General features: G+C 60.1%; 1 protein-coding gene across 1 annotated transcript in view; it reads left to right on the top strand.

Moving 5' to 3' along the window:
- SLC22A15 (solute carrier family 22 member 15) overlaps nucleotides 1–25,034 on the top strand; it is a 121,686-nt gene that overhangs the window by 19,989 nt on the left and 76,663 nt on the right. The window contains exon 3 of the mRNA XM_075593276.1: nucleotides 10,918–11,050. Coding sequence (XP_075449391.1) covers nucleotides 10,918–11,050 — 133 coding nt within the window. The remainder of the gene's footprint in view (nucleotides 1–10,917; nucleotides 11,051–25,034) is intronic.

Genomic DNA, 25,034 nt, shown 5'->3' with positions numbered 1-25,034 from the left:
GCCTTTGACAAATGTGACACAAACATAGATGACAACAAGTCTCACAAGCACACATATTACCGCATTCAAAAATTCTTTCTTGAATTTCTATCTTGTCTAACTCGTGCTGTACCTTGCTACTCTGATCTTGGATGAAAACACAACATTGTTCTTTAATTAGGGCACATACACCTCCTGTTGATGCTAAAATGTAATCTAAAGCCATTCTGTTTTGTAAGGCCATAAGCCTAATCTGAACCTGTTCTTGGTTTAGAGATGCAATAGCTGTAGTGGTGAGATTGAGGACATCATCTAACACATCTGTTAATGTATTAAGCCTGTCATATAGTAACCAACCCACCTCCTACATTTAGAACTAAACTAACCCAGAATTGTTCTTTCCATAAACTACTTTTCATCCCTGCAATATTTGGTGTTTTTCTCTTGTTTCTGGTTGTTGGAGGCACTTGACCCATAAATGATTGGTGTTGCTAGCGTAAAAATGGATACAAAAAATGCTAAAAACCTTATTTTAGGCAAGTGACCTTTCTGCTGCTAGCTAAAGAAAAATGGCAGCTATCTCTACCATCATATATTTTGAGAATTAGCACAACATTCTATTACTGAGAATTGAGGGGGTTGGTGTCTGTGGAAGTGAAATGCATGATCATCACTCCAGCACGCATCATATACATCGTTCACTCAGAAAAACAGAACAAAAAATGTCTGTGATGGTCAAAAAATGGCCGACTTATGATCCTTTCCTTGTGGTTGACACACGCCCCTGGGTGACCCCCTCCTCTCGGTGGGGTTGCAACACACTTCTTGATCAAAGTTTTGCTGAACATGACACATACATAGAGAGTGATGAGTACTGCCAAAACACATACAAGAGCTTTGATAAGCCTCACTTCCAGGGAACCAATGGACTTTGTGATGTTTGTGGGTGAGATGCTTAGTGTAGTGTTACCTTGACCATGGTGATAGATATCTGCGATGTATAAGGAACACAGGCAGATGAGTATTGCTGACAAGGCTCCGCAGAGCATCATCATGACAATCCTGTCCTCTCTCTGGGGCTAATACCTTCGCAGACCCAATGGTGCATACATCTTAAAATTCTAACTTAAACACTATAAAAAATAAAAATATTGAGTCTTTGAAAAAATTAAATGTTCTGATAAGAACCGTTGGTTAACGGTCAAAATGTTAACTTGATGCGGCTGTGCTTTAGGTGACTTTGGTCTTTGGTGGAGCTGGAATGAGTTTTATGTGAGCCACGTGGATCCAGGAATCTCTGACACTTTAATTGCTGTATTGGTGGTTAGTATGGGCCTTTTCGTTGGGATGAAGAGCATGCTTGCGTAGGAAATATTTGACTATTAACCCCTTCTCGAGTAGGTGCACGTTCAACTTTGCCTAGAGAGACTCCAAAAATATATTAGATGCATACAATACTTATTAACTGTTTTATTACCAATAGATGGTAATTAATTTGTTCCTTTGAACTTCTGATAGTCATAAATCATCCCATAAGTGTCTCATTGGGAGATAATTTATACCTAGGAACAAATTCTTGTGTCCATGTGTTTACTACTGTCTTAACATCCGCATATAGACAGAGGTATCTCCTATTAATGCTCCTCATATTTAAAACTAAGCAGCTAATGTAGACTTGACTGTACTACAATCTAAGTTCCTAAGACTTTGGGCCTCATCCATTGTCAAACCAATTGCTTCCATAATCAACTCTATCCTGTCTACAGGCCATATCCCTAAGACCTGGAAAACTACCAGAGCTGTCCCAATCTTCAAAAGTGGGGACAAAAACACTGTCTCAAACTACAGACCAATCTCTCTTCTCCCAATACACACTTGCTCTCATTCATGCCTCACTGTCATCTCCTCCAATGCAAATGGTATCAACCTTTTTATTAAATACTAACTAACCTTAAAACTTGCCCCACAAATCAAGCATCCCGATAGCCTGCACCCATGCCTATTATCCCACACACAGTCACTCCTACCACCCATTGTGGCCAAGCACTGCCATCTACAGCACTTATTCCCTCACCTACTATCTCTGTAAATTCCCTCAAACCTTAGATTGTAAGCTCTTCGGGGCAGGGATTTCTTTTCCTATTGTCTGATTTTGTTGCCCTTACTATTATTCTATTCTAACTCCCTCCTACTGTATTCTTTGTGAAGTGCTGAGTACATTTTTGACGCTATATATAAATAAAGTCATACACTACAATACTATCCAAAGTCATGGAAAAAATCTGTTTACTCCCAATTAAACAATTACTATACTAAGACAAATGCCCCTAGCCAATTCCAGTCTGGCCTCCACCCCAAACACTCCATTGTAACTATTCTACTAAAAATGTGAAATGCCTTGCATATAATGTATAACCTGCTCACTTATGTAACTGTATTTGCAACTATGTATCACCTGTCTTTTAACTTTATGCCTAGAACATATCCAAAAACGAGAGGTGACTCCCAATGCACCACTTCCTGGCAAAACATTCTACAAATAAATAATAAATTAGCAACTAAGATGTTGTTTGCTTAATCAGCAGAATTATATATTATACAGTGATTTTAACAGTAACTACTGCTTATAATAAAACAGGACACCTATGGAAAAAATAAATGGTTGTTATAAAATACATCACATTCAGATAATAGTCAAATGCTTTTGTATAGGACTTCACACTACATTTCTTGTAATATAATCTCTTTGCACAGTGCCGAACACACTGACAGTGTTATTTTTTTAAAGACACTCAGAGAAATTTCAGAGATTGTTTATCTTGGGCAATTAGCCAGCCCGGGCATTTCGCCAAAAAGACCTTGAGAGTGCCGAGCAGATAACAAAACAACTTCTCAGTCTTCTAAATATTAATTACTGAATTAAAACCAGCTCAAAGTTAAAAATGGAGCTCTCTCCACAGCAATAAAAACGAAAAAATGTACGGCCTCTCTCAGAAATAAAAATATGGCCACTCAAAAATAAAAATATGGCCTCTCAAAAATAAAAATATGGCCTCTAAAAAATAAAAATATGGCCTCTTAAAAATAAAAATAGGACAATTATACAACTGAACACACCATAAATAATTTAAACAATACGTGTGAGCTTAAAATATTTCCAACATATCCTAATCCTATAGAAATGCAATTGACGTGTTTTTACTGGTTTACACACACAGAAACCACAATACAGACACACAAAGAACATAGACACAAACTTCTCTCCTACACAGCGAATCAACTTCTCATAAATAACCTGCTTTTAAAACTAATTTGTTATGCTCCGGAGCAATTGAGTTAACTTTTCGTATCTTTTGCATATTCCTTTGGAGAAAAGGTTTTTTTTGGCGCGGTCTGTGCTGCTGTTATTCTGATTCTCTTTCTAGTTGCCATTAGAACAGAAGGAAAAAGAATATTTTCTTGTTTAAAAGACCTATTCGTGTGGCCAGTACGAACAAACCTTTTAATTTTTTTACCAGTTACAGGGCTACTCCCATTCTTTTCCGTTCTCTTCTCTTCTCTCTCTTAAGGCTGCACTGCAATTACTAGCAAAAATGTCCAGCCCTTTTACACTTACAACACTTTCTGTCCCTTCCAAACACTTTCTGTCCCTTCCAAACAGTATGCACAGTCTCTAATTGTGTCCCAATTTCTGCATATAAACCTTTCATAAAAATAACCCTCAATATCTACTTCCTCAACACCATCGTATGCCTTGATTATCTATCGGCAAATTCACTTGCTATTTCTTTCCTATTCACTTTCTTTTTCCCTTGTTATTATATTAACTTCTGTCCTGGCAATGGTACAAATTAATACAGCGGGACCCTCCTGTCCCTCAACAGAATTATTTTGACCCATATTAACGTAAGGTATGTTTCCCTGTGGGATTCAAAAACACACGAGACGGCGCTCCCTGAGCTTATCAATCCCACAGAAAAAGACCCCTCTTTCATTTAAACATCTGCGCAATTAGTTGATAATAGTACAAACAGTGCCATTCTCTGGCCAACAAAATATATTTATATTGTCTCTTTTCGTTCTCTGTATTCATTCTTTATTATTTTCGTCTGCAGACACACAATCCTTTGAGAATTTTTGGTTTCCCATTATTCCACTGTTACAGCAATCAAATTTAATTGACCTGTACTATACTCCTGATACAATAATCAAATTTAATTGACCTGTACTATACTCCTGATACAATAATCAAATTTAATTGACCTGTACTATACTCCTGATACAATCAAATTTAATTGACCTGTACAATTTAGCGTTACAATAGTCAGCGCAAGCTGATTACGTACAACTCTTTTGGCATGTTATTGTTCTGAATAGTGTAAATATGCCGATAAGGACCTGCCACAAGACTGTTCCCCAATCATATATTCTCACCATAACATAACCAAAGAAAAACTTGAATCACTTCAGCGGGTCCAACCCAGTCCTGATAAACCTTATACTTTTATAACATGGATACAGATAAGACTTTCTAACCAGATATCCATGAATAACTCACTTGGTATGTTAATGACAAAACAGAGCAGATGTACAATCAGGGACCCGTCCTGCTCAGACAACAAAAGTATTTATCACAACCCAGGACGGTCTGAAAACAATCCCTTAAGCATACAAACACTCACCTTCATCACCAAAACCTTTAACGGGACTCTCACCTTAGCCCCTAACAACTCTTAACAACTCTTACACTTTAAAATGAATACAGGAACAGAGAATAATAAACTCGCTTGATACTGCTGGATTCCGTCACTCAGAGAAACACCCTTTAAAGCTGCAGTTCAGTCTTTTTTTTATTTTTTTTAATTTTTTTTTTTAACTTCAATAGTTTCATGTGGGCAATCTCTAATTACCTAAAGAACTGTATAGCTGCCGGTCAATTCGTTCTCCATGTATTGATAGGTGAAATTTGGTGACATAATTAGAGCTGGCATATGTTTTTATTTGCTTCTGTCAGTCAGTGGAAGCTCATGAATATTCATGAGCACTCCTGCACTGACATGTGCAGAGGGAGGGCAGGGCTGACCAAGGGGTGTGCCAGGGCTTGTGACAGGACATGAAGGGGCAGTGCCTTAGCAAATGGCTGTTAAAATAGAATACAAGAAAATTTGTCTTTTTTTAAAAACAGAAAATTATTTTTTCTTACTACAGAACTGATGTATTAAAAAAAAAACACATGCAGGATAGTGACTGAACTGCAGCTTTAAGGACCAGCTCTCTACACAGCACTCAAACAATTTTAAACTCAGGCTTTCCCCAAAAGGTGCCTTTTACCTTGATTCTTATGAGCGCTCAGGTTTGAGTGTTCGAGGAGTGGCCTGTCCAGGAGCTCTGCACCCGAGATATTGGGAACCATCCTCTGCTACCATCTGTAAAAGCTGTAAAAATGTTACAACAAAGATTCAGTTATCAAATGAGTTTATTTCAGGTGCACACAGCGGAGACAGCTTCAAAACAAAAAGCTCTCTCCCAGATAACACGGTATGCGATATATTTATACCCTAAAACATAAAGCTCCACCCCTTTATGCGGGGGCTTGCACGTCACTAAATATTACCTCATTTTTTAAGGTAACTCATCCCCCGGCAATCTCTGCTCGCTGGCACGCCCGGAAACTCATCCCTCAGCAATCCCTGCTCGCTGGCACGCCCGGAAACTCATCCCCCGGCAATCCCCGCTCGCTGGCACGCCCGGAAACTCATCCCCCAGCAATCCCTGCTCGCTGGCACGCCCGGAAACTCATCCCTCAGCAATCCCAGCTCGCTGGCACGCCCGGAAACTCATCCCCCGGCAATCCCTGCTCGCTGGCACGCCCGGAAACTCATCCCCCGGCAATCCCTGCTCGCTGGCACGCCCGGAAACTCATCCCCCAGCAATCCTGGCACGCCCGGAAACTCACCCCCCGGCAATCCCCGCTCACTGGCACGCCCGGAAACTCACCCCCCAGCAATCCCTGCTCGCTGGCACTCCCGGAAACTCATCCCCCAGCCCTCCCTGCTCACTGGCACGCCCGGAAACTCATCCCCCAGCAATCCCTGCTCACTGACGTGCACGGAAACTCATCCCCCAGCAATCCCTGCTCGCTGGCACGCCCGGCAACTCATCCCCCGGCAATCCCCGCTCGCTGGCACGCCCGGAAACTCATCCCCCAGCAATCCCTGCTCGCTGGCATGCCCGGAAACTCATCCCCCAGCAATCCCTGCTCGCTGGCACGCCCGGAAACTCATCCCCCGGCAATCCCTGCTCGCTGGCACGCCCGGAAACTCATCCCCCAGCAATCCTGGCACGCCCGGAAACTCACCCCCCGGGCAATCCCCGCTCGCTGGCACGCCCGGAAACTCACCCCCCAGCAATCCCTGCTCGCTGGCACGCCCGGAAACTCATCCCCCAGCCCTCCCTGCTCACTGGCACGCCCGGAAACTCATCCCCAGCAATCCCTGCTCACTGACGTGCACGGAAACTCATCCCCCAGCAATCCCTGCTCGCTGGCACTCCCGGAAACTCATCCCCCAGCCCTCCCTGCTCACTGGCACGCCCGGAAACTCATCCCCCAGCAATCCCTGCTCGCTGGCACGCCCGGCAACTCATCCCCCGGCAATCCCCGCTCGCTGGCACGCCCGGAAACTCATCCCCCAGCAATCCCTGCTCGCTGGCACGCCCGGAAACTCATCCCCCAGCAATCCCTGCTCGCTGGCACGCCCGGAAACTCATCCCCCGGCAATCCCTGCTCGCTGGCACGCCCGGAAACTCATCCCCCAGCAATCCTGGCACGCCCGGAAACTCACCCCCCGGCAATCCCTGCTCGCTGGCACGCCCGGAAACTCATCCCCCAGCAATCCCTGCTCGCTGGCACGCCCGGTAACTCATCCCCCGGCCCTCCCTGCTCACTGGCACGCCCGGAAACTCATCCCCCAGCAATCCCTGCTCACTGACGTGCACGGAAACTCATGCCCCAGCAATCCCTGCTCGCTGGCACTCCCGGAAACTCATCCCCCAGCCCTCCCGGCTCACTGGCACGCCCGGAAACTCATCCCCCAGCAATCCCTGCTCACTGACGTGCACGGAAACTCATCCCCCAGCAATCCCTGCTCGCTGGCACGCCCGGCAACTCATCCCCCGGCAATTCCTGCTCGCTGGCACGCCCGGAAACTCATCCCCCAGCAATCCCTGCTCACTGACGTGCACGGAAACTCATCCCCCAGCAATCCCTGCTCGCTGGCACTCCCGGAAACTCATCCCCCAGCCCTCCCTGCTCACTGGCACGCCCGGAAACTCATCCCCCAGCAATTCCTGCTCGCTGGCACGCCCGGCAACTCATCCCCCGGCAATCCCCGCTCGCTGGCACGCCCGGAAACTCATCCCCCAGCAATCCCTGCTCGCTGGCACGCCCGGAAACTCATCCCCCAGCAATCCCTGCTCGCTGGCACGCCCGGAAACTCATCCCCCAGCAATCCCTGCTCGCTGACGTGCACGGAAACTCATCCCCCAGCAATCCCTGCTCACTGACGTGCACGGAAACTCATCCCCCAGCAATCCCTGCTCGCTGGCACTCCCGGAAACTCATCCCCCAGCCCTCCCTGCTCACTGGCACGCCCGGAAACTCATCCCCCAGCAATCCCTGCTCGCTGGCACGCCCGGCAACTCATCCCCCGGCAATCCCCGCTCGCTGGCACGCCCGGAAACTCATCCCCCAGCAATCCCTGCTCGCTGGCACGCCCGGAAACTCATCCCCCAGCAATCCCTGCTCGCTGGCACGCCCGGAAACTCATCCCCCAGCAATCCCTGCTCGCTGGCACGCCCGGAAACTCATCCCCCGGCAATCCCTGCTTGCTGGCACGCCCGGAAACTCATCCCCCAGCAATCCTGGCACGCCCGGAAACTCACCCCCCGGCAATCCCTGCTCGCTGGCACGCCCGGAAACTCATCCCCCAGCAATCCCTGCTCGCTGGCACGCCCGGTAACTCATCCCCCAGCCCTCCCTGCTCACTGGCACGCCCGGAAACTCATCCCCCAGCAATCCCTGCTCACTGACGTGCACGGAAACTCATGCCCCAGCAATCCCTGCTCGCTGGCACTCCCGGAAACTCATCCCCCAGCCCTCCCGGCTCACTGGCACGCCCGGAAACTCATCCCCCAGCAATCCCTGCTCACTGACGTGCACGGAAACTCATCCCCCAGCAATCCCTGCTCGCTGGCACGCCCGGCAACTCATCCCCCGGCAATTCCTGCTCGCTGGCACGCCCGGAAACTCATCCCCCAGCAATCCCTGCTCGCTGGCATGCCCGGAAACTCATCCCCCAGCAATCCCTGCTCACTGGCACGCCCGGAAACTCATCCCCCGGCAATCCCTGCTCGCTGGCACGCCCGGAAACTCATCCCCCAGCAATCCTGGCACGCCCGGAAACTCACCCCCCGGGCAATCCCCGCTCGCTGGCACGCCCGGAAACTCACCCCCCAGCAATCCCTGCTCGCTGGCACGCCCGGAAACTCATCCCCCAGCAATCCCTGCTCGCTGGCACGCCCGGAAACTCATCCCCCAGCCCTCCCTGCTCACTGGCACGCCCAGCAACTCATCCCCCGGCAATCCCCGCTCGCTGGCACGCCCGGAAACTCATCCCCCAGCAATCCCTGCTCGCTGGCACGCCCGGAAACTCATCCCCCAGCAATCCCTGCTCGCTGGCACGCCCGGAAACTCATCCCCCAGCAATCCCTGCTCGCTGGCACGCCCGGAAACTCATCCCCCGGCAATCCCTGCTCGCTGGCACGCCCGGAAACTCATCCCCCAGCAATCCCTGCTCACTGACGTGCACGGAAACTCATCCCCCAGCAATCCCTGCTCACTGACACGCCCGGAAACTCATCCCCCAGCAATCCCTGCTCACTGACGTGCACGGAAACTCATCCCCCAGCAATCCCTGCTCACTGACACGCCCGGAAACTCATCCCCCAGCAATCCCTGCTCACTGACGTGCACGGAAACTCATCCCCCAGCAATCCCTGCTCACTGACACGCCCGGAAACTCATCCCCCAGCAATCCCTGCTCACTGGCACGCCCGGCAACTCATCCCCCGGCAATCCCCGCTAGCTGGCACGCCCGGAAACTCATCCCCCAGCAATCCCTGCTCGCTGGCACGCCCGGAAACATTCCCCAGCAATCCCTGCTCACTGACACGCCCGGAAACATTCCCCAGCAACCCCTGCTCGCTGGCACGCCCGGAGACTCATCCCCCAGCAATCCCTGCTCGCTGGCACGCCCGGAAACTCATCCTCCAGCAATCCCCGCTCGCTGGCACGCCCGGAAACTCATCCCCCAGCAATCCCTGCTCACTGACACGCCCGGAAATTTATCCCCCAGCAATCCCTGCTCGCTGGTATGCCCGGAAAGGGAAAACACAGAAAATGCTTTTATTACAGACTGTACATTGGAATCATACAATATTACTGGGCCCAAGAGCTAACTCTCTTGGACCCTTATACACGTATCAGGGGTAACCAAAATGTGCTTAACCTGTATTTGAGAGCCTGGTAACCCACTACCGTCACAAGGGGTAACAGAGGGATGAGGGGTAGGAAGGGGTAATAGAGGGATGAGGGGTAGGAAGGGGTAATAGAGGGATGAGGGGTAGGAAGGGGTAATACGGGGATGAGTGGTAGGAATGGGTAATACGGGATGACGGGTAGGAAGGGGTAATACGGGGATATGGGGTAGGAAGGGGTAATACGGGGATGAGGGGTAGAAAGGGGTAATACGGGGATGAGGGGTAGAAAGGGGTAAAACGGGGATGAGGGGTAGGAAGGGGTAATACGGGGATGAGGGGTAGGAAGGGGTAAAATGGGGATGAGGGGTAGGAAGGGGTAATACGGGGATGAGGGGTAGGAAGGGGTAATACGGGGATGAGGGGTAGGAAGGGGTAATAGAGGGATGAGGGGTAGGAAGGGGTAATAGAGGGATGAGGGGTAGGAAGGGGTAATACGGGGATGAGGGGTAGGAAGGGGTAATAGAGGGATGAGGGGCAGGAAGGAATAATTCAGAGATTTGAGGTAGGAAGGGGTAATACATGGATGAATAGTAATTACCTCTCCTCCCCCTTATCCCTTCCCCCTCTCCCCTTATCCCCTCCTCCCTCTCCCCTTATCCCCTCCCACCTTATCCCCTCCCCCCTTATCCCCTCTCCCCTTATCTCCCCCCTCTCCTTATCCCCTCACCCCCGCTCCGTATCCCCCCTCTATCCTTATCCCCCTTTCCCTCCTTATCCCCCTCTTCCCCCTTATCCCCTCCCACCTTATCCCCCCACCTTATCCCCCCCACCTTACCCCCCCTTTCCCTTATCCCCCCTTTCCCCTTATCCCCCTCTCCCCTTACCCCCCCTTTCCCTTATCCCCGCTCTCCCATTACCCCCCCTTTCCCTTATCCCCCCTTTCCCTTATCCCCCCTTTCCCTTATCCCATTTCCCTTATCCCCCTTTCCTCTATACCCTTATCCCCCCTCTCCCCTTATCCCCCCTCTTCCTTTATCCCCCCTCTCCCTTTATCCCCCCTCTCCCTTTATCCCCCCTCTCCCCTTATCCCCCTCTCCCTTTATCCCCCCTCTCCCTTTATCCCCCCTCTCCCTTTATCCCCCCTCTCCCTTTATCCCCCCTCTCCCCTTATCCCCTATCCCCTCTCCCCCCTTATCCCCTCTCCCTCCTTATCCCCCCTCTCACTCCTTGTCCCTTTCCCCCTTATCCTCTTCTCCCTATCCCCCCCTATGCCCTATCCTCTTCCCTCTCCCCTTATCCTCTTCCCATACCCCTCCCTCACCCCCCCTCACCCTCTTTCTCCCCCTCCCTCACTCCCCCTCTCTCTCTCGCCTCCCTCTCCCCTTTGCTCCCGCCTCTCAGTGGCTCTTAGTGGGCAGCTCTGCGTACGAGGTCAGCGCGGCGAGCTCCGTGTTTTTCGGCGGGGTGCTGGTCGGGGTCATCTCCTTCGGACAATTGTCAGATCGATTTGGGAGGAAACCAGTGTATGTGACAGGTGAGGAGGGGGGGGATACGGGGGGGGGGGGGCACAGCAAGCGGCATGTGAGGAGGAGGAGGAGGGGCACATGGAGGAGTGTAACAGGCGAGAGAGGTGAGGAGGAGGGTGGGCGCGACAGACGAGAAGGGGGCAACAGGTGAGGAGGAGGGGGGCCGACGGGTGATGAGGAGGGGGGGTGACGGGTGAGGAGGAGGCGGCGACGGGTGAGGAGGAGGAGGCGACGGGTGAGGAGGAGGAGGGGCGACGGGTGAGGAGGAGGAGGGGCGACGGGTGAGGAGGAGGGGGGGCGACGTGTGAGGAGGAGGGGGGGCGACGGGTGAGGAGGAGGGGGGGCGACGGGTGAGGAGGTAGGGGGGGCGACGGGTGAGGAGGAGGGGGGGCGACGGGTGAGGAGGAGGGGGGGCGACGGGTGAGGAGGAGGGGGGGCGACGGGTGAGGAGGAGGGGGGGCGACGGGTGAGGAGGAGGGAGGGCGACGGGTGAGGAGGAGGGGGGGCGACGGGTGAGGAGGAGGGAGGGCGACGGGTGAGGAGGAGGGGGGGCGACGGGTGAGGAGGAGGAGGGGGGCGACGGGTGAGGAGGGGGGCAACGGGTGAGGAGGGGCGACGGGTGAGGAGGAGGGGGGGCGACGGGTGAGGAGGAGGGGGGGCGACGGGTGAGGAGGAGGGGGGGGCGACGGGTGAGGAGGAGGGGGGCGACGGGTGAGGAGGAGGGGGGGCGACGGGTGAGGAGGAGGGGGGGCGACGGGTGAGGAGGAGGGGGGGCGACGGGTGAGGAGGAGGGGGGGCGACGGGTGAGGAGGAGGGGGGGCGACGGGTGAGGAGGAGGGGGGGCGACGGGTGAGGAGGAGGGGGGGCGACGGGTGAGGAGGAGGGGGGGCGACGGGTGAGGAGGAGGGGGGGCGACGGGTGAGGAGGAGGAGGGGCGACGGGTGAGGAGGAGGAGGGGCGACGGGTGAGGAGGAGGAGGGCGGGTGAGGAGGAGGAGGGGCGACGGGTGAGGAGGAGGAGGGCGGGTGAGGAGGAGGAGGGGGGGCGACAGGTGAGGAGGAGGAGGGGCAACGAGGAGGGGGGATGACAGGTGAGGAAGAGGGCGACGACAGGGGAGGAAGAGGGGGGACGACAGGTGAGGATGAGGGGGGACGACAGGTGAGGAGGATGAGAGGGGACGACAGGTGAGGAGGATGAGAGGGGACGACAGGTGAGGAGGATGAGAGGGGCGACAGGTGAGCGTGGGGCAGATGAGGGGGCATGTTACAGGCGAGGGGGCGCGTGGGGCAGGCGAGGGGGCATGTTACAGGCGAGCGCGTTACAGGCGAGGGGGCGCGTGGGGCAGGCGAGGGGGCATGTTACAGGCGAGGGGGCGCGTTACAGGCGAGGGGGCGCGTTACAGGCGAGGGCGTTACAGGCGAGGGGGCGCGTGGGGCAGGTAAGGGGGCATGTTACAGGCGAGGGGGCGCGTGGGGCAGGCGAGTGGGCATGTTACAGGCGAGGGGGCGCGTTACAGGCGAGGGGGCGCGTTACAGGCGAGGGTGCACGTTACAGGCGAGGGCGTTACAGGCGAGGGGGCGTGTGGGGCAGGTGAGGGGGCGCGTTACAGGCGCGGGGGCACGTTACAGGCGAGGGCGTTACAGGCGAGGGGGCATGTTACAGGCGAGGGCGTTACAGGCGAGGGGGCGTGGGGCAGGTGAGGGGCATGTTACAGGCGAGGGGGCGCCTTACAGGCGAGCGCTTTACAGGCGAGCGCTTTACAGGCGAGGGGGCATGTTACAGGCGGGCGCGTTACAGGCGAGGGGGCATGTTACAGGCGAGCGCGTTACAGGCGAGCGCGTTACAGGCGAGGGGGCATGTTACAGGCGAGCGCGTTACAGGCGAGCACGTTACAGGCGAGCGCTTTACAGGCGAGGGGGCGCTTTACAGGCGAGGGGGCATGTTACAGGCGAGCGCGTTACAGGCGAGGGGGCGCGTTACAGGCTAGCGCGTTACAGGCGAGGGGGCATGTTACAGGCGAGCGCGTTACAGGCGAGCGCGTTACAGGCGAGCGCGTTACAGGCGAGCGCGTTACAGGCGAGCGCGTTACAGGCGAGGGGGCGCTTTACAGGCGAGGGGGCATGTTACAGGCGAGGGGGCATGTTACAGGCGAGCGCGTTACAGGCGAGGGGGCATGTTACAGGTGAGCGCGTTACAGGCGAGGGGGCGCGTTACAGGCTAGCGCGTTACAGGCGAGGGGGCACGTTACAGGTGAGCACGTTACAGGTGAGCGCGTTACAGGCGAGCGCGTTACAGGCGAGGGGGCGCGTTACAGGCGAGCGCGTTACAGGCGAGGGGGCACGTTACAGGCGAGCGCGTTACAGGCGAATGCGTTACAGGCGAGGGGGCATGTTACAGGCGAGCGCGTTACAGGCGAGAGGGCATGTTACAGGCGAGCGCGTTACAGGCGAGGGGGCATGTTACAGGCGAGGGGGCGCCTTACAGGCGAGCGCTTTACAGGCGAGCGCGTTACAGGCGAGGGGGCGCGTTACAGGCTAGCACGTTACAGGCGAGGGGGCGTGGGGCAGGTGAGGGGGCATGTTACAGGCGAGCGCGTTACAGGCGAGGGGGCGCGTTACAGGCGAGGGGGCGCATTACAGGCGAGGGCATGTTACAGGCGAGGGGGCGCGTTACAGGCGAGGGGGCGCGTTACAGGCGAGGGGGCGCGTTACAGGCTAGCGCGTTACAGGCGAGGGGGCGTGGGGCAGGTGAGGGGGCATGTTACAGGCGAGCGCTTTACAGGCGAGCGCGTTACAGGCGAGGGGGCACGTTACAGGCGAGCGCGTTACAGGCGAGGGGGCGCGTTACAGGCTAGCGCGTTACAGGCGAGGGGGCACGTTACAGGCGAGCGCTTTACAGGCGAGGGGGCGCGTTACAGGCGAGGGGGCGCGTTACAGGCGAGCGCGTTACAGGCGAGGGGGCGCGTTACAGGCGAGCGCGTTACAGGCGAGCGCTTTACAGGCGAGCGCGTTACAGGCGAGGGGGCATGTTACAGGTGAGCGCGTTACAGGCGAGGGGGCGCGTTACAGGCGAGGGGGCGCGTTACAGGCGAGGGGCGCGTTACAGGCGAGCGCGTTACAGGCGAGCGCTTTATAGGCGAGGGGGCGCGTTACAGGCGAGGGGGCGCGTTACAGGCGAGGGGGCGCGTTACAGGCGAGCGCTTTACAGGCGAGCGCGTTACAGGCGAGGGGGCACGTTACAGGTGAGCGCGTTACAGTCGAGGGGGCGCGTTACAGGCTAGCGCGTTACAGGCGAGGGGGCATGTTACAGGTGAGCGCGTTACAGGCGAGGGGGCGCGTTACAGGCTAGCGCGTTACAGGCGAGGGGGCGCGTTACAGGCTAGCGCGTTACAGGCGAGCGCGTTACAGGCGAGGGCGTTACAGGCTAGCGCGTTACAGGCGAGGGGGCGTGTGGGGCAGGTGAGGGGGCATGTTACAGGCGAGGGGGCGTGTGGGGCAGGTGAGGGGGCGCGTTACAGGCGAGGGGGCACGTTACAGGCGAGGGCGTTACAGGCGAGGGGGCGTGTGGGGCAGGTGAGGGGGCATGTTACAGGCGAGGGGGCGTGTGGGGCAGGTGAGGGGGCGCGTTACAGGCGAGGGGGCACGTTACAGGCGAGTGCGTTACAGGAGAGGGGGCGTGTTACAGGCTAGCGCGTTACAGGCGAGGGGGCACGTTACAGGTGAGCGCGTTACAGGCGAGGGGGCGCGTTACAGGCTAGCGCGTTACAGGCGAGGGGGCGCGTTACAGGCTAGCGCGTTACAGGCGAGGGGGCACGTTACAGGCTAGCGCGTTACAGGCGAGCGCGTTACAGGCGAGGGGGCGCGTTACAGGCGAGCGCGTTACAGGCGAGGGGGCACGTTACAGGCGAGCGCGTTACAGGCGAGTGCGTTACAGGCGAGGGGGCATGTTACAGGTGAGCGCGTTACAGGCGAGGGGGCATGTTACAGGCGAGCGCATTACAGGCGAGGGGGCATGTTACAGGCGAGGGGGCGCCTTACAGGCGAGCGCTTTACAGGCGAGCGCGTTACAGGCGAGGGGGCGCGTTACAGGCTAGCGCGTTACAGGCGAGCGCGTTACAGGCGAGGGGGCGCGTTACAAGCGAGGGGGCGCGTTACAGGCGAGGGGGCGCGTTACAGGCGAGGGGGCATGTTACAGGCGAGCGCGTTACAGGCGAGGGGGCGCGTTACAGGCTAGCGCGTTACAGGCGAGGGGGCGTGGGGCAGGTGAGGGGGCATGTTACAGGCGAGCGCTTTACAGGCGAGCGCGTTACAGGCGAGGGGGCACGTTACAGGCGAGCACGTTACAGGCGAGGGGGCGCGTTACAGGCTAGCGCGTTACTGGCGAGGGGGCACGTTACAGGCGAGTGCGTTACAGGCGAGGGGGCGCGTTACAGGCGAGCGCTTTACAGGCGAGGGGGCGCGTTACAGGCGAGGGGGCGCGTTACAGGCGAGGGGGCGCGTTACAGGCGAGGGGGCGCGTTACAGGCGAGCGCGTTACAGGCGAGCGCGTTACAGGCGAGCGCGTTACAGGCGAGCGCTTTACAGGCGAGCGCGTTACAGGCGAGGGGGCACGTTACAGGTGAGCGCGTTACAGGCGAGGGGGCGCGTTACAGGCGAGGGGGCGCGTTACAGGCTTGCGCGTTACAGGCGAGGGGGCGCGTTACAGGCTAGCGCGTTACAGGCGAGGGGGCGCGTTACAGGCTAGCGCGTTACAGGCGAGGGGGCGCGTTACAGGCTAGCGCGTTACAGGCGAGGGGGCGCGTTACAGGCGAGGGGGCATGTTACAGGCGAGGGGGCGCTTTACAGGCGAGGGGGCATGTTACAGGCGAGGGGGCGCGTTACAGGCGAGGGGGCGCGTTACAGGCGAGGGGGCATGTTACAGGCGAGGGGGCGCTTTACAGGCGAGGGGGCATGTTACAGGCGAGGGAGCGCGTTACAGGCGAGGGGGCGCGTTACAGGCGAGGGGACATGTTACAGGCGAGCGCGTTACAGGCGAGGGGCGCGTTACAGGCTAGCGCGTTACAGGCGAGGGGGCGCGTTACAGGCGAGCGCGTTACAGGCGAGGGGGCACGTTACAGGCTAGGGGGCATGTTACAGGCGAGCGCGTTTCAGGCGAGGGGGCGCATTACAGGCGAGGGGGCGCGTTACAGGCGAGGGGGCATGTTACAGGCGAGCGCGTTACAGGCGAGGGGCGCGTTACAGGCTAGCGCGTTACAGGCGAGGGGGCGCGTTACAGGCGAGCGCGTTACAGGCGAGGGGGCGCGTTACAAGCGAGGGGGCATGTTACAGGCGAGCGCGTTACAGGCGAGGGGGCGCGTTACAGGCGAGGGGGCGCGTTACAGGCGAGGGGGCGCGTTACAGGCGAGGGGGCGCGTTACAGGCGAGGGGGCGCGTTACAGGCGAGGGGGCGCGTTACAGGCGAGGGGGCGCGTTACAGGCGAGGGGGCGCGTTACAGGCTAGCGCGTTACAGGCGAGGGGGCGTGGGGCAGGTGAGGGGGCATGTTACAGGCGAGCGCTTTACAGGCGAGCGCGTTACAGGCGAGGGGGCACGTTACAGGCGAGCGCGTTACAGGCGAGGGGGCGTGTTACAGGCTAGCGCGTTACAGGCGAGGGGGCACGTTACAGGCGAGCGCGTTACAGGCGAGGGGGCGCGTTACAGGCGAGGGGGCGCGTTACAGGCGAGCGCGTTACAGGCGAGGGGGCGCGTTACAGGCGAGCGCGTTACAGGCGAGCGCTTTACAGGCGAGCGCGTTACAGGCGAGGGGGCACGTTACAGGTGAGCGCGTTACAGGCGAGGGGGCGCGTTACAGGCGAGCGCTTTACAGGCGAGAGGGCGCATTACAGGCGAGGGGGCGCGTTACAGACGAGCGCGTTACAGGCGAGGGGGCGCGTTACAGGCGAGCGCTTTACAGGCGAGCGCGTTACAGGCGAGGGGGCACATTACAGGTGAGCGCGTTACAGGCGAGGGGGCGCGTTACAGGCTAGCGCGTTACAGGCGAGGGGGCGCGTTACAGGCTAGCGCGTTACAGGCGAGGGGGCGCGTTACAGGCTAGCGCGTTACAGGCGAGGGGGCGCGTGGGGCAGGTAAGGGGGCATGTTACAGGCGAGGGGGCGCGTGGGGCAGGCGAGTGGGCATGTTACAGGCGAGGGGGCGCGTTACAGGCGAGCGCGTTACAGGCGAGGGCGTTACAGGCTAGCGCGTTACAGGCGAGGGGGCGTGTGGGGCAGGTGAGGGGGCATGTTACAGGCGAGGGGGCGTGTGGGGCAGGTGAGGGGGCGCGTTACAGGCGAGGGGGCACGTTACAGGCGAGGGCGTTACAGGCGAGGGGGCGTGTGGGGCAGGTGAGGGGGCATGTTACAGGCGAGGGGGCGTGTTACAGGCTAGCGCGTTACAGGCGAGGGGGCACGTTACAGGTGAGCGCGTTACAGGCGAGGGGGCGCGTTACAGGCTAGCGCGTTACAGGCGAGGGGGCGCGTTACAGGCTAGCGCGTTACAGGCGAGGGGGCACGTTACAGGTGAGCGCGTTACAGGCGAGCGCGTTACAGGCGAGGGGGCGCGTTACAGGCGAGCGCGTTACAGGCGAGGGGGCACGTTACAGGCGAGCGCGTTACAGGCGAGTGCGTTACAGGCGAGGGGGCATGTTACAGGTGAGCGCGTTACAGGCGAGGGGGCATGTTACAGGCGAGCGCGTTACAGGCGAGGGGGCGCGTTACAGACGAGGGGGCGCGTTACAGGCGAGGGGGCGCGTTACAGGCGAGGGGGCGCGTTACAGGCGAGCGCGTTACAGGCGAGCGCGTTACAGGCGAGCGCGTTACAGGCGAGCGCTTTACAGGCGAGCGCGTTACAGGCGAGGGGGCACGTTACAGGTGAGCGCGTTACAGGCGAGGGGGCGCGTTACAGGCGAGGGGGCGCGTTACAGGCTAGCGCGTTACAGGCGAGGGGGCGCGTTACAGGCTAGCGCGTTACAGGCGAGGGGGCGCGTTACAGGCTAGCGCGTTACAGGCGAGGGGGCGCGTTACAGGCTAGCGCGTTACAGGCGAGGGGGCGCGTTACAGGCGAGGGGGCATGTTACAGGCGAGGGGGCGCTTTACAGGCGAGGGGGCATGTTACAGGCGAGCGCGTTACAGGCGAGGGGGCGCGTTACAGGCGAGGGGACATGTTACAGGCGAGCGCGTTACAGGCGAGGGGCGCGTTACAGGCTAGCGCGTTACAGGCGAGGGGGCACGTTACAGGCTAGCGCGTTACAGGCGAGGGGGCATGTTACAGGCGAGGGGGCATGTTACAGGCGAGCGCGTTACAGGCGAGGGGGCGCATTACAGGCGAGGGGGCGCGTTACAGGCGAGGGGGCATGTTACAGGCGAGCGCGTTACAGGCGAGGGGCGCGTTACAGGCTAGCGCGTTACAGGCGAGGGGGCGCGTTACAGGCGAGCGCGTTACAGGCGAGGGGGCGCGTTACAAGCGAGGGGGCATGTTACAGGCGAGCGCGTTACAGGCGAGGGGGCGCGTTACAGGCGAGGGGGCGCGTTACAGGCGAGGGGGCGCGTTACAGGCGAGGGGGCATGTTACAGGCGAGGGGGCGCGTTACAGGCGAGGGGGCGCGTTACAGGCGAGGGGGCGCGTTACAGGCTAGCGCGTTACAGGCGCGGGGGCGTGGGGCAGGTGAGGGGGCATGTTACAGGCGAGCGCTTTACAGGCGAGCGCGTTACAGGCGAGGGGGCACGTTACAGGCGAGCGCGTTACAGGCGAGGGGGCGCGTTACAGGCTAGCGCGTTACAGGCGAGGGGGCACGTTACAGGCGAGCGCGTTACAGGCGAGGGGGCGCGTTACAGGCGAGGGGGCGCGTTACAGGCGAGCGCGTTACAGGCGAGGGGGCGCGTTACAGGCGAGCGCGTTACAGGCGAGCGCTTTACAGGCGAGCGCGTTACAGGCGAGGGGGCACGTTACAGGTGAGCGCGTTACAGGCGAGGGGGCGCGTTACAGGCGAGCGCTTTACAGGCGAGGGGGCGCATTACAGGCGAGGGGGCGCGTTACAGACGAGCGCGTTACAGGCGAAGGGGCGCGTTACAGGCGAGCGCTTTACAGGCGAGCGCGTTACAGGCGAGGGGGCACATTACAGGTGAGCGCGTTACAGGCGAGGGGGCGCGTTACAGGCTAGCGCGTTACAGGCGAGGGGGCATGTTACAGGTGAGCGCGTTACAGGCGAGGGGGCGCGTTATAGGCTAGCGCGTTACAGGCGAGGGGGCGCGTTACAGGCTAGCGCGTTACAGGCGAGGGGGCGCGTTACAGGCTAGCGCGTTACAGGCGAGGGGGCGCGTGGGGCAGGTAAGGGGGCATGTTACAGGCGAGGGGGCGCGTGGGGCAGGCGAGTGGGCATGTTACAGGCGAGGGGGCGCGTTACAGGCGAGCGCGTTACAGGCGAGGGCGTTACAGGCTAGCGCGTTACAGGCGAGGGGGCGTGTGGGGCAGGTGAGGGGGCATGTTACAGGCGAGGGGGCGTGTGGGGCAGGTGAGGGGGCGCGTTACAGGCGAGGGGGCACGTTACAGGCGAGGGCGTTACAGGCGAGGGGGCGTGTGGGGCAGGTGAGGGGGCATGTTACAGGCGAGGGGGCGTGTTACAGGCTAGCGCGTTACAGGCGAGGGGGCACGTTACAGGTGAGCGCGTTACAGGCGAGGGGGCGCGTTACAGGCTAGCGCGTTACAGGCGAGGGGGCGTGTTACAGGCTAGCGCGTTACAGGCGAGGGGGCACGTTACAGGTGAGCGCGTTACAGGCGAGCGCGTTACAGGCGAGGGGGCGCGTTACAGGCGAGCGCGTTACAGGCGAGGGGGCACGTTACAGGCGAGCACGTTACAGGCGAGTGCGTTACAGACGAGGGGGCATGTTACAGGTGAGCGCGTTACAGGCGAGGGGGCATGTTACAGGCGAGCGCGTTACAGGCGAGGGGGCATGTTACAGGCGAGGGGGCGCCTTACAGGCGAGCGCTTTACAGGCGAGCGCGTTACAGGCGAGGGGGCGCGTTACAGGCTAGCGCGTTACAGGCGAGCGCGTTACAGGCGAGGGGGCGCGTTACAAGCGAGGGGGCGCGTTACAGGCGAGGGGGCGCGTTACAGGCGAGAGGGCATGTTACAGGCGAGCGCGTTACAGGTGAGGGGGCGCGTTACAGGCTAGCGCGTTACAGGCGAGGGGGCGTGGGGCAGGTGAGGGGGCATGTTACAGGCGAGCGCTTTACAGGCGAGCGCGTTACAGGCGAGGGGGCACGTTACAGGCGAGCGCGTTACAGGCGAGGGGGCGCGTTACAGGCTAGCGCGTTACTGGCGAGGGGGCACGTTACAGGCGAGTGCGTTACAGGCGAGGGGGCGCGTTACAGGCGAGCGCTTTACAGGCGAGGGGGCGCGTTACAGGCGAGGGGGCGCGTTACAGGCGAGGGGGCGCGTTACAGGCGAGCGCGTTACAGGCGAGCGCGTTACAGGCGAGCGCGTTACAGGCGAGCGCTTTACAGGCGAGCGCGTTACAGGCGAGGGGGCACGTTACAGGTGAGCGCGTTACCGGCGAGGGGGCGCGTTACAGGCGAGGGGGCGCGTTACAGGCTAGCGCGTTACAGGCGAGGGGGCGCGTTACAGGCTAGCGCGTTACAGGCGAGGGGGCGCGTTACAGGCTAGCGTGTTACAGGCGAGGGGGCGCGTTACAGGCTAGCGCGTTACAGGCGAGGGGGCGCGTTACAGGCGAGGGGGCATGTTACAGGCGAGGGGGCGCTTTACAGGCGAGGGGGCATGTTACAGGCGAGCGCGTTACAGGCGAGGGGGCGCGTTACAGGCGAGGGGACATGTTACAGGCGAGCGCGTTACAGGCGAGGGGCGCGTTACAGGCTAGCGCGTTACAGGCGAGGGGGCACGTTACAGGCTAGCGCGTTACAGGCGAGGGGGCATGTTACAGGCGAGGGGGCATGTTACAGGCGAGCGCGTTACAGGCGAGGGGGCGCATTACAGGCGAGGGGGCGCGTTACAAGCGAGGGGGCATGTTACAGGCGAGCGCGTTACAGGCGAGGGGCGCGTTACAGGCTAGCGCGTTACAGGCGAGGGGGCGCGTTACAGGCGAGCGCGTTACAGGCGAGGGGGCGCGTTACAAGCGAGGGGGCATGTTACAGGCGAGCGCGTTACAGGCGAGGGGGCGCGTTACAGGCGAGGGGGCGCGTTACAGGCGAGGGGGCGCGTTACAGGCGAGGGGGCATGTTACAGGCGAGGGGGCGCGTTACAGGCGAGGGGGCGCGTTACAGGCGAGGGGGCGCGTTACAGGCTAGCGCGTTACAGGCGAGGGGGCGTGGGGCAGGTGAGGGGGCATGTTACAGGCGAGCGCTTTACAGGCGAGCGCGTTACAGGCGAGGGGGCACGTTACAGGCGAGCGCGTTACAGGCGAGGGGGCGCGTTACAGGCGAGCGCGTTACAGGCGAGGGGGCACGTTACAGGCGAGCGCGTTACAGGCGAGGGGGCGCGTTACAGGCGAGGGGGCGCGTTACAGGCGAGCGCGTTACAGGCGAGGGGGCGCGTTACAGGCGAGCGCTTTACAGGCGAGCGCGTTACAGGCGAGGGGGCACGTTACAGGTGAGCGCGTTACAGGCGAGGGGGCGCGTTACAGGCGAGCGCTTTACAGGCGAGGGGGCGCTTACAGGCGAGGGGGCGCGTTACAGACGAGCGCGTTACAGGCGAGGGGGCGCGTTACAGGCGAGCGCTTTACAGGCGAGCGCGTTACAGGCGAGGGGGCACATTACAGGTGAGCGCGTTACAGGCGAGGGGGCGCGTTACAGGCTAGCGCGTTACAGGCGAGGGGGCATGTTACAGGTGAGCGCGTTACAGGCGAGGGGGCGCGTTACAGGCTAGCGCGTTACAGGCGAGGGGGCGCGTTACAGGCTAGCGCGTTACAGGCGAGGGGGCGCGTTACAGGCTAGCGCGTTACAGGCGAGGGGGCGCGTGGGGCAGGTAAGGGGGCATGTTACAGGCGAGGGGGCGCGTGGGGCAGGCGAGTGGGCATGTTACAGGCGAGGGGGCGCGTTACAGGCGAGCGCGTTACAGGCGAGGGCGTTACAGGCTAGCGCGTTACATGCGAGGGGGCGTGTGGGGCAGGTGAGGGGGCATGTTACATGCGAGGGGGCGTGTGGGGCAGGTGAGGGGGCGCGTTACAGGCGAGGGGGCACGTTACAGGCGAGGGCGTTACAGGCGAGGGGGCGTGTGGGGCAGGTGAGGGGGCATGTTACAGGCGAGGGGGCGTGTTACAGGCGAGCGCGTTACAGGCGAGGGGCGCGTTACAGGCTAGCGCATTACAGGCGAGGGGGCACGTTACAGGCTAGCGCGTTACAGGCGAGGGGGCATGTTACAGGCGAGGGGGCATGTTACAGGTAGGCGCGTTACAGGCGAGGGGGCGCATTACAGGCGAGGGGGCGCGTTACAGGCGAGGGGGCATGTTACAGGCGAGCGCGTTACAGGCGAGGGGCGCGTTACAGGCTAGCGCGTTACAGGCGAGGGGGCGCGTTACAGGCGAGGGGGCGCGTTACAGGCTAGCGCGTTACAGGCGAGGGGGCGCGTTACAGGCTAGCGCGTTACAGGCGAGGGGGCGCGTTACAGGCGAGGGGGCGCGTTACAGGCGAGGGGGCATGTTACAGGCGAGGGGGCATGTTACAGGCGAGCGCATTACAGGCGAAGGGCGCGTTACAGGCGAGGGGGCGCGTTACAGGCTAGCGCGTTACAGGCGAGGGGGCGCGTTACAGGCGAGTGCGTTACAGGTGAGGGGGCGCGTTAGAGGCTAGCGCGTTACAGGCGAGGGGGCGCGTTACAAGCGAGCGCGTTACAGGCGAGGGGGCGCTTTACAGGCGAGGGGGCATGTTACAGGCGAGCGTGTTACAGGCGAGGGGGCGCGTTACAGGCGAGGGGGCGCGTTACAGGCGAGGGGGCGCGTTACAGGCGAGGGGGCGCGTTACAGGCGAGGGGGCATGTTACAGGCGAGCGCGTTACAGGCGAGGGGGCGCGTTACAGGCGAGGGGGCGCGTTACAGGCGAGGGGGCGCGTTACAGGCGAGGGGGCATGTTACAGGCGAGCGCGTTACAGGCGAGGGGGCGCGTTACAGGCGAGGGGGCGCGTTACAGGCGAGGGGGCGCGTTACAGGCTAGCGCGTTACAGGCGAGGGGGCGCGTTACAGGCTAGCGCGTTACAGGCGAGGGGGCGCGTTACAGGCTAGCGCGTTACAGGCGAGGGGGCGCGTTACAGGTGAGCGCGTTACAGGCGAGGGGGCGCATTACAAGCTAGCGCGTTACAGGCGAGGGGGCGCATTACAGGCTAGCGCGTTACAGGCGAGGGGGCACGTTACAGGCGAGCGCGTTACAGGCGAGGGGGCGCGTTACAGGCGAGCGCGTTACAGGCGAGGGGGCACGTTACAGGCGAGCGCGTTACAGGCGAGTGCGTTACAGGCGAGGGGGCATGTTACAGGCGAGCGCGTTACAGGCGAGGGGGCATGTTACAGGCGAGCGCGTTACAGGCGAGGGGGCATGTTACAGGCGAGGGGGCGCCTTACAGGCTAGCGCGTTACAGGCGGGGGGGCACGTTACAAGCGAGGGGGCGCGTTACAGGCGAGGGGGTGCGTTACAGGCGAGGGGGCGCGTTACAGGCGAGGGGGCGCGTTACAGGCGAGGGGGCATGTTACAGGCGAGCGCGTTACAGGCGAGGGGGCGCGTTACAGGCGAGGGGGCGCGTTACAGGCTAGCGCGTTACAGGCGAGGGGGCGTGGGGCAGGTGAGGGGGCATGTTACAGGCGAGCGCTTTACAGGCGAGCGCGTTACAGGCGAGGGGGCACGTTACAGGCGAGAGCGTTACAGGCGAGGGGGCGCGTTACAGGCTAGCGCGTTACAGGCGAGGGGGCACGTTACAGGCTAGCGCGTTACAGGCGAGGGGGCGCGTTACAGGCTAGCGCGTTACAGGCGAGGGGGCGCGTTACAGGCGAGGGGGCGCGTTACAGGCGAGGGGGCGCGTTACAGGCGAGGGGGCGCGTTACAGGCGAGGGGGCATGTTACAGGCGAGCGCGTTACAGGCGAGGGGGCGCGTTACAGGCGAGGGGGCGCGTTACAGGCGAGGGGGCGCGTTACAGGCGAGGGGGCATGTTACAGGCGAGCGCGTTACAGGCGAGGGGGCGCGTTACAGGCGAGGGGGCGCGTTACAGGCGAGGGGGCGCGTTACAGGCTAGCGCGTTACAGGCGAGGGGGCGCGTTACAGGCTAGCGCGTTACAGGCGAGGGGGCGCGTTACAGGCTAGCGCGTTACAGGCGAGGGGGCGCGTTACAGGTGAGCGCGTTACAGGCGAGGGGGCGCATTACAAGCTAGCGCGTTACAGGCGAGGGGGCGCATTACAGGCTAGCGCGTTACAGGCGAGGGGGCACGTTACAGGCGAGCGCGTTACAGGCGAGGGGGCGCGTTACAGGCGAGCGCGTTACAGGCGAGGGGGCACGTTACAGGCGAGCGCGTTACAGGCGAGTGCGTTACAGGCGAGGGGGCATGTTACAGGCGAGCGCGTTACAGGCGAGGGGGCATGTTACAGGCGAGCGCGTTACAGGCGAGGGGGCATGTTACAGGCGAGGGGGCGCCTTACAGGCTAGCGCGTTACAGGCGGGGGGGCACGTTACAAGCGAGGGGGCGCGTTACAGGCGAGGGGGCGCGTTACAGGCGAGGGGGCGCGTTACAGGCGAGGGGGCGCGTTACAGGCGAGGGGGCATGTTACAGGCGAGCGCGTTACAGGCGAGGGGGCGCGTTACAGGCGAGGGGGCGCGTTACAGGCTAGCGCGTTACAGGCGAGGGGGCGTGGGGCAGGTGAGGGGGCATGTTACAGGCGAGCGCTTTACAGGCGAGCGCGTTACAGGCGAGGGGGCACGTTACAGGCGAGAGCGTTACAGGCGAGGGGGCGCGTTACAGGCTAGCGC

This window comes from Ascaphus truei, chromosome 3 (genome assembly GCF_040206685.1).
Source record: "Ascaphus truei isolate aAscTru1 chromosome 3, aAscTru1.hap1, whole genome shotgun sequence".
NCBI lineage: Eukaryota > Metazoa > Chordata > Amphibia > Anura > Ascaphidae > Ascaphus > Ascaphus truei.
The sequence above is the reverse complement of the archived record's forward strand: the minus strand, read 5'-3'. Positions and strand labels throughout refer to the sequence as shown.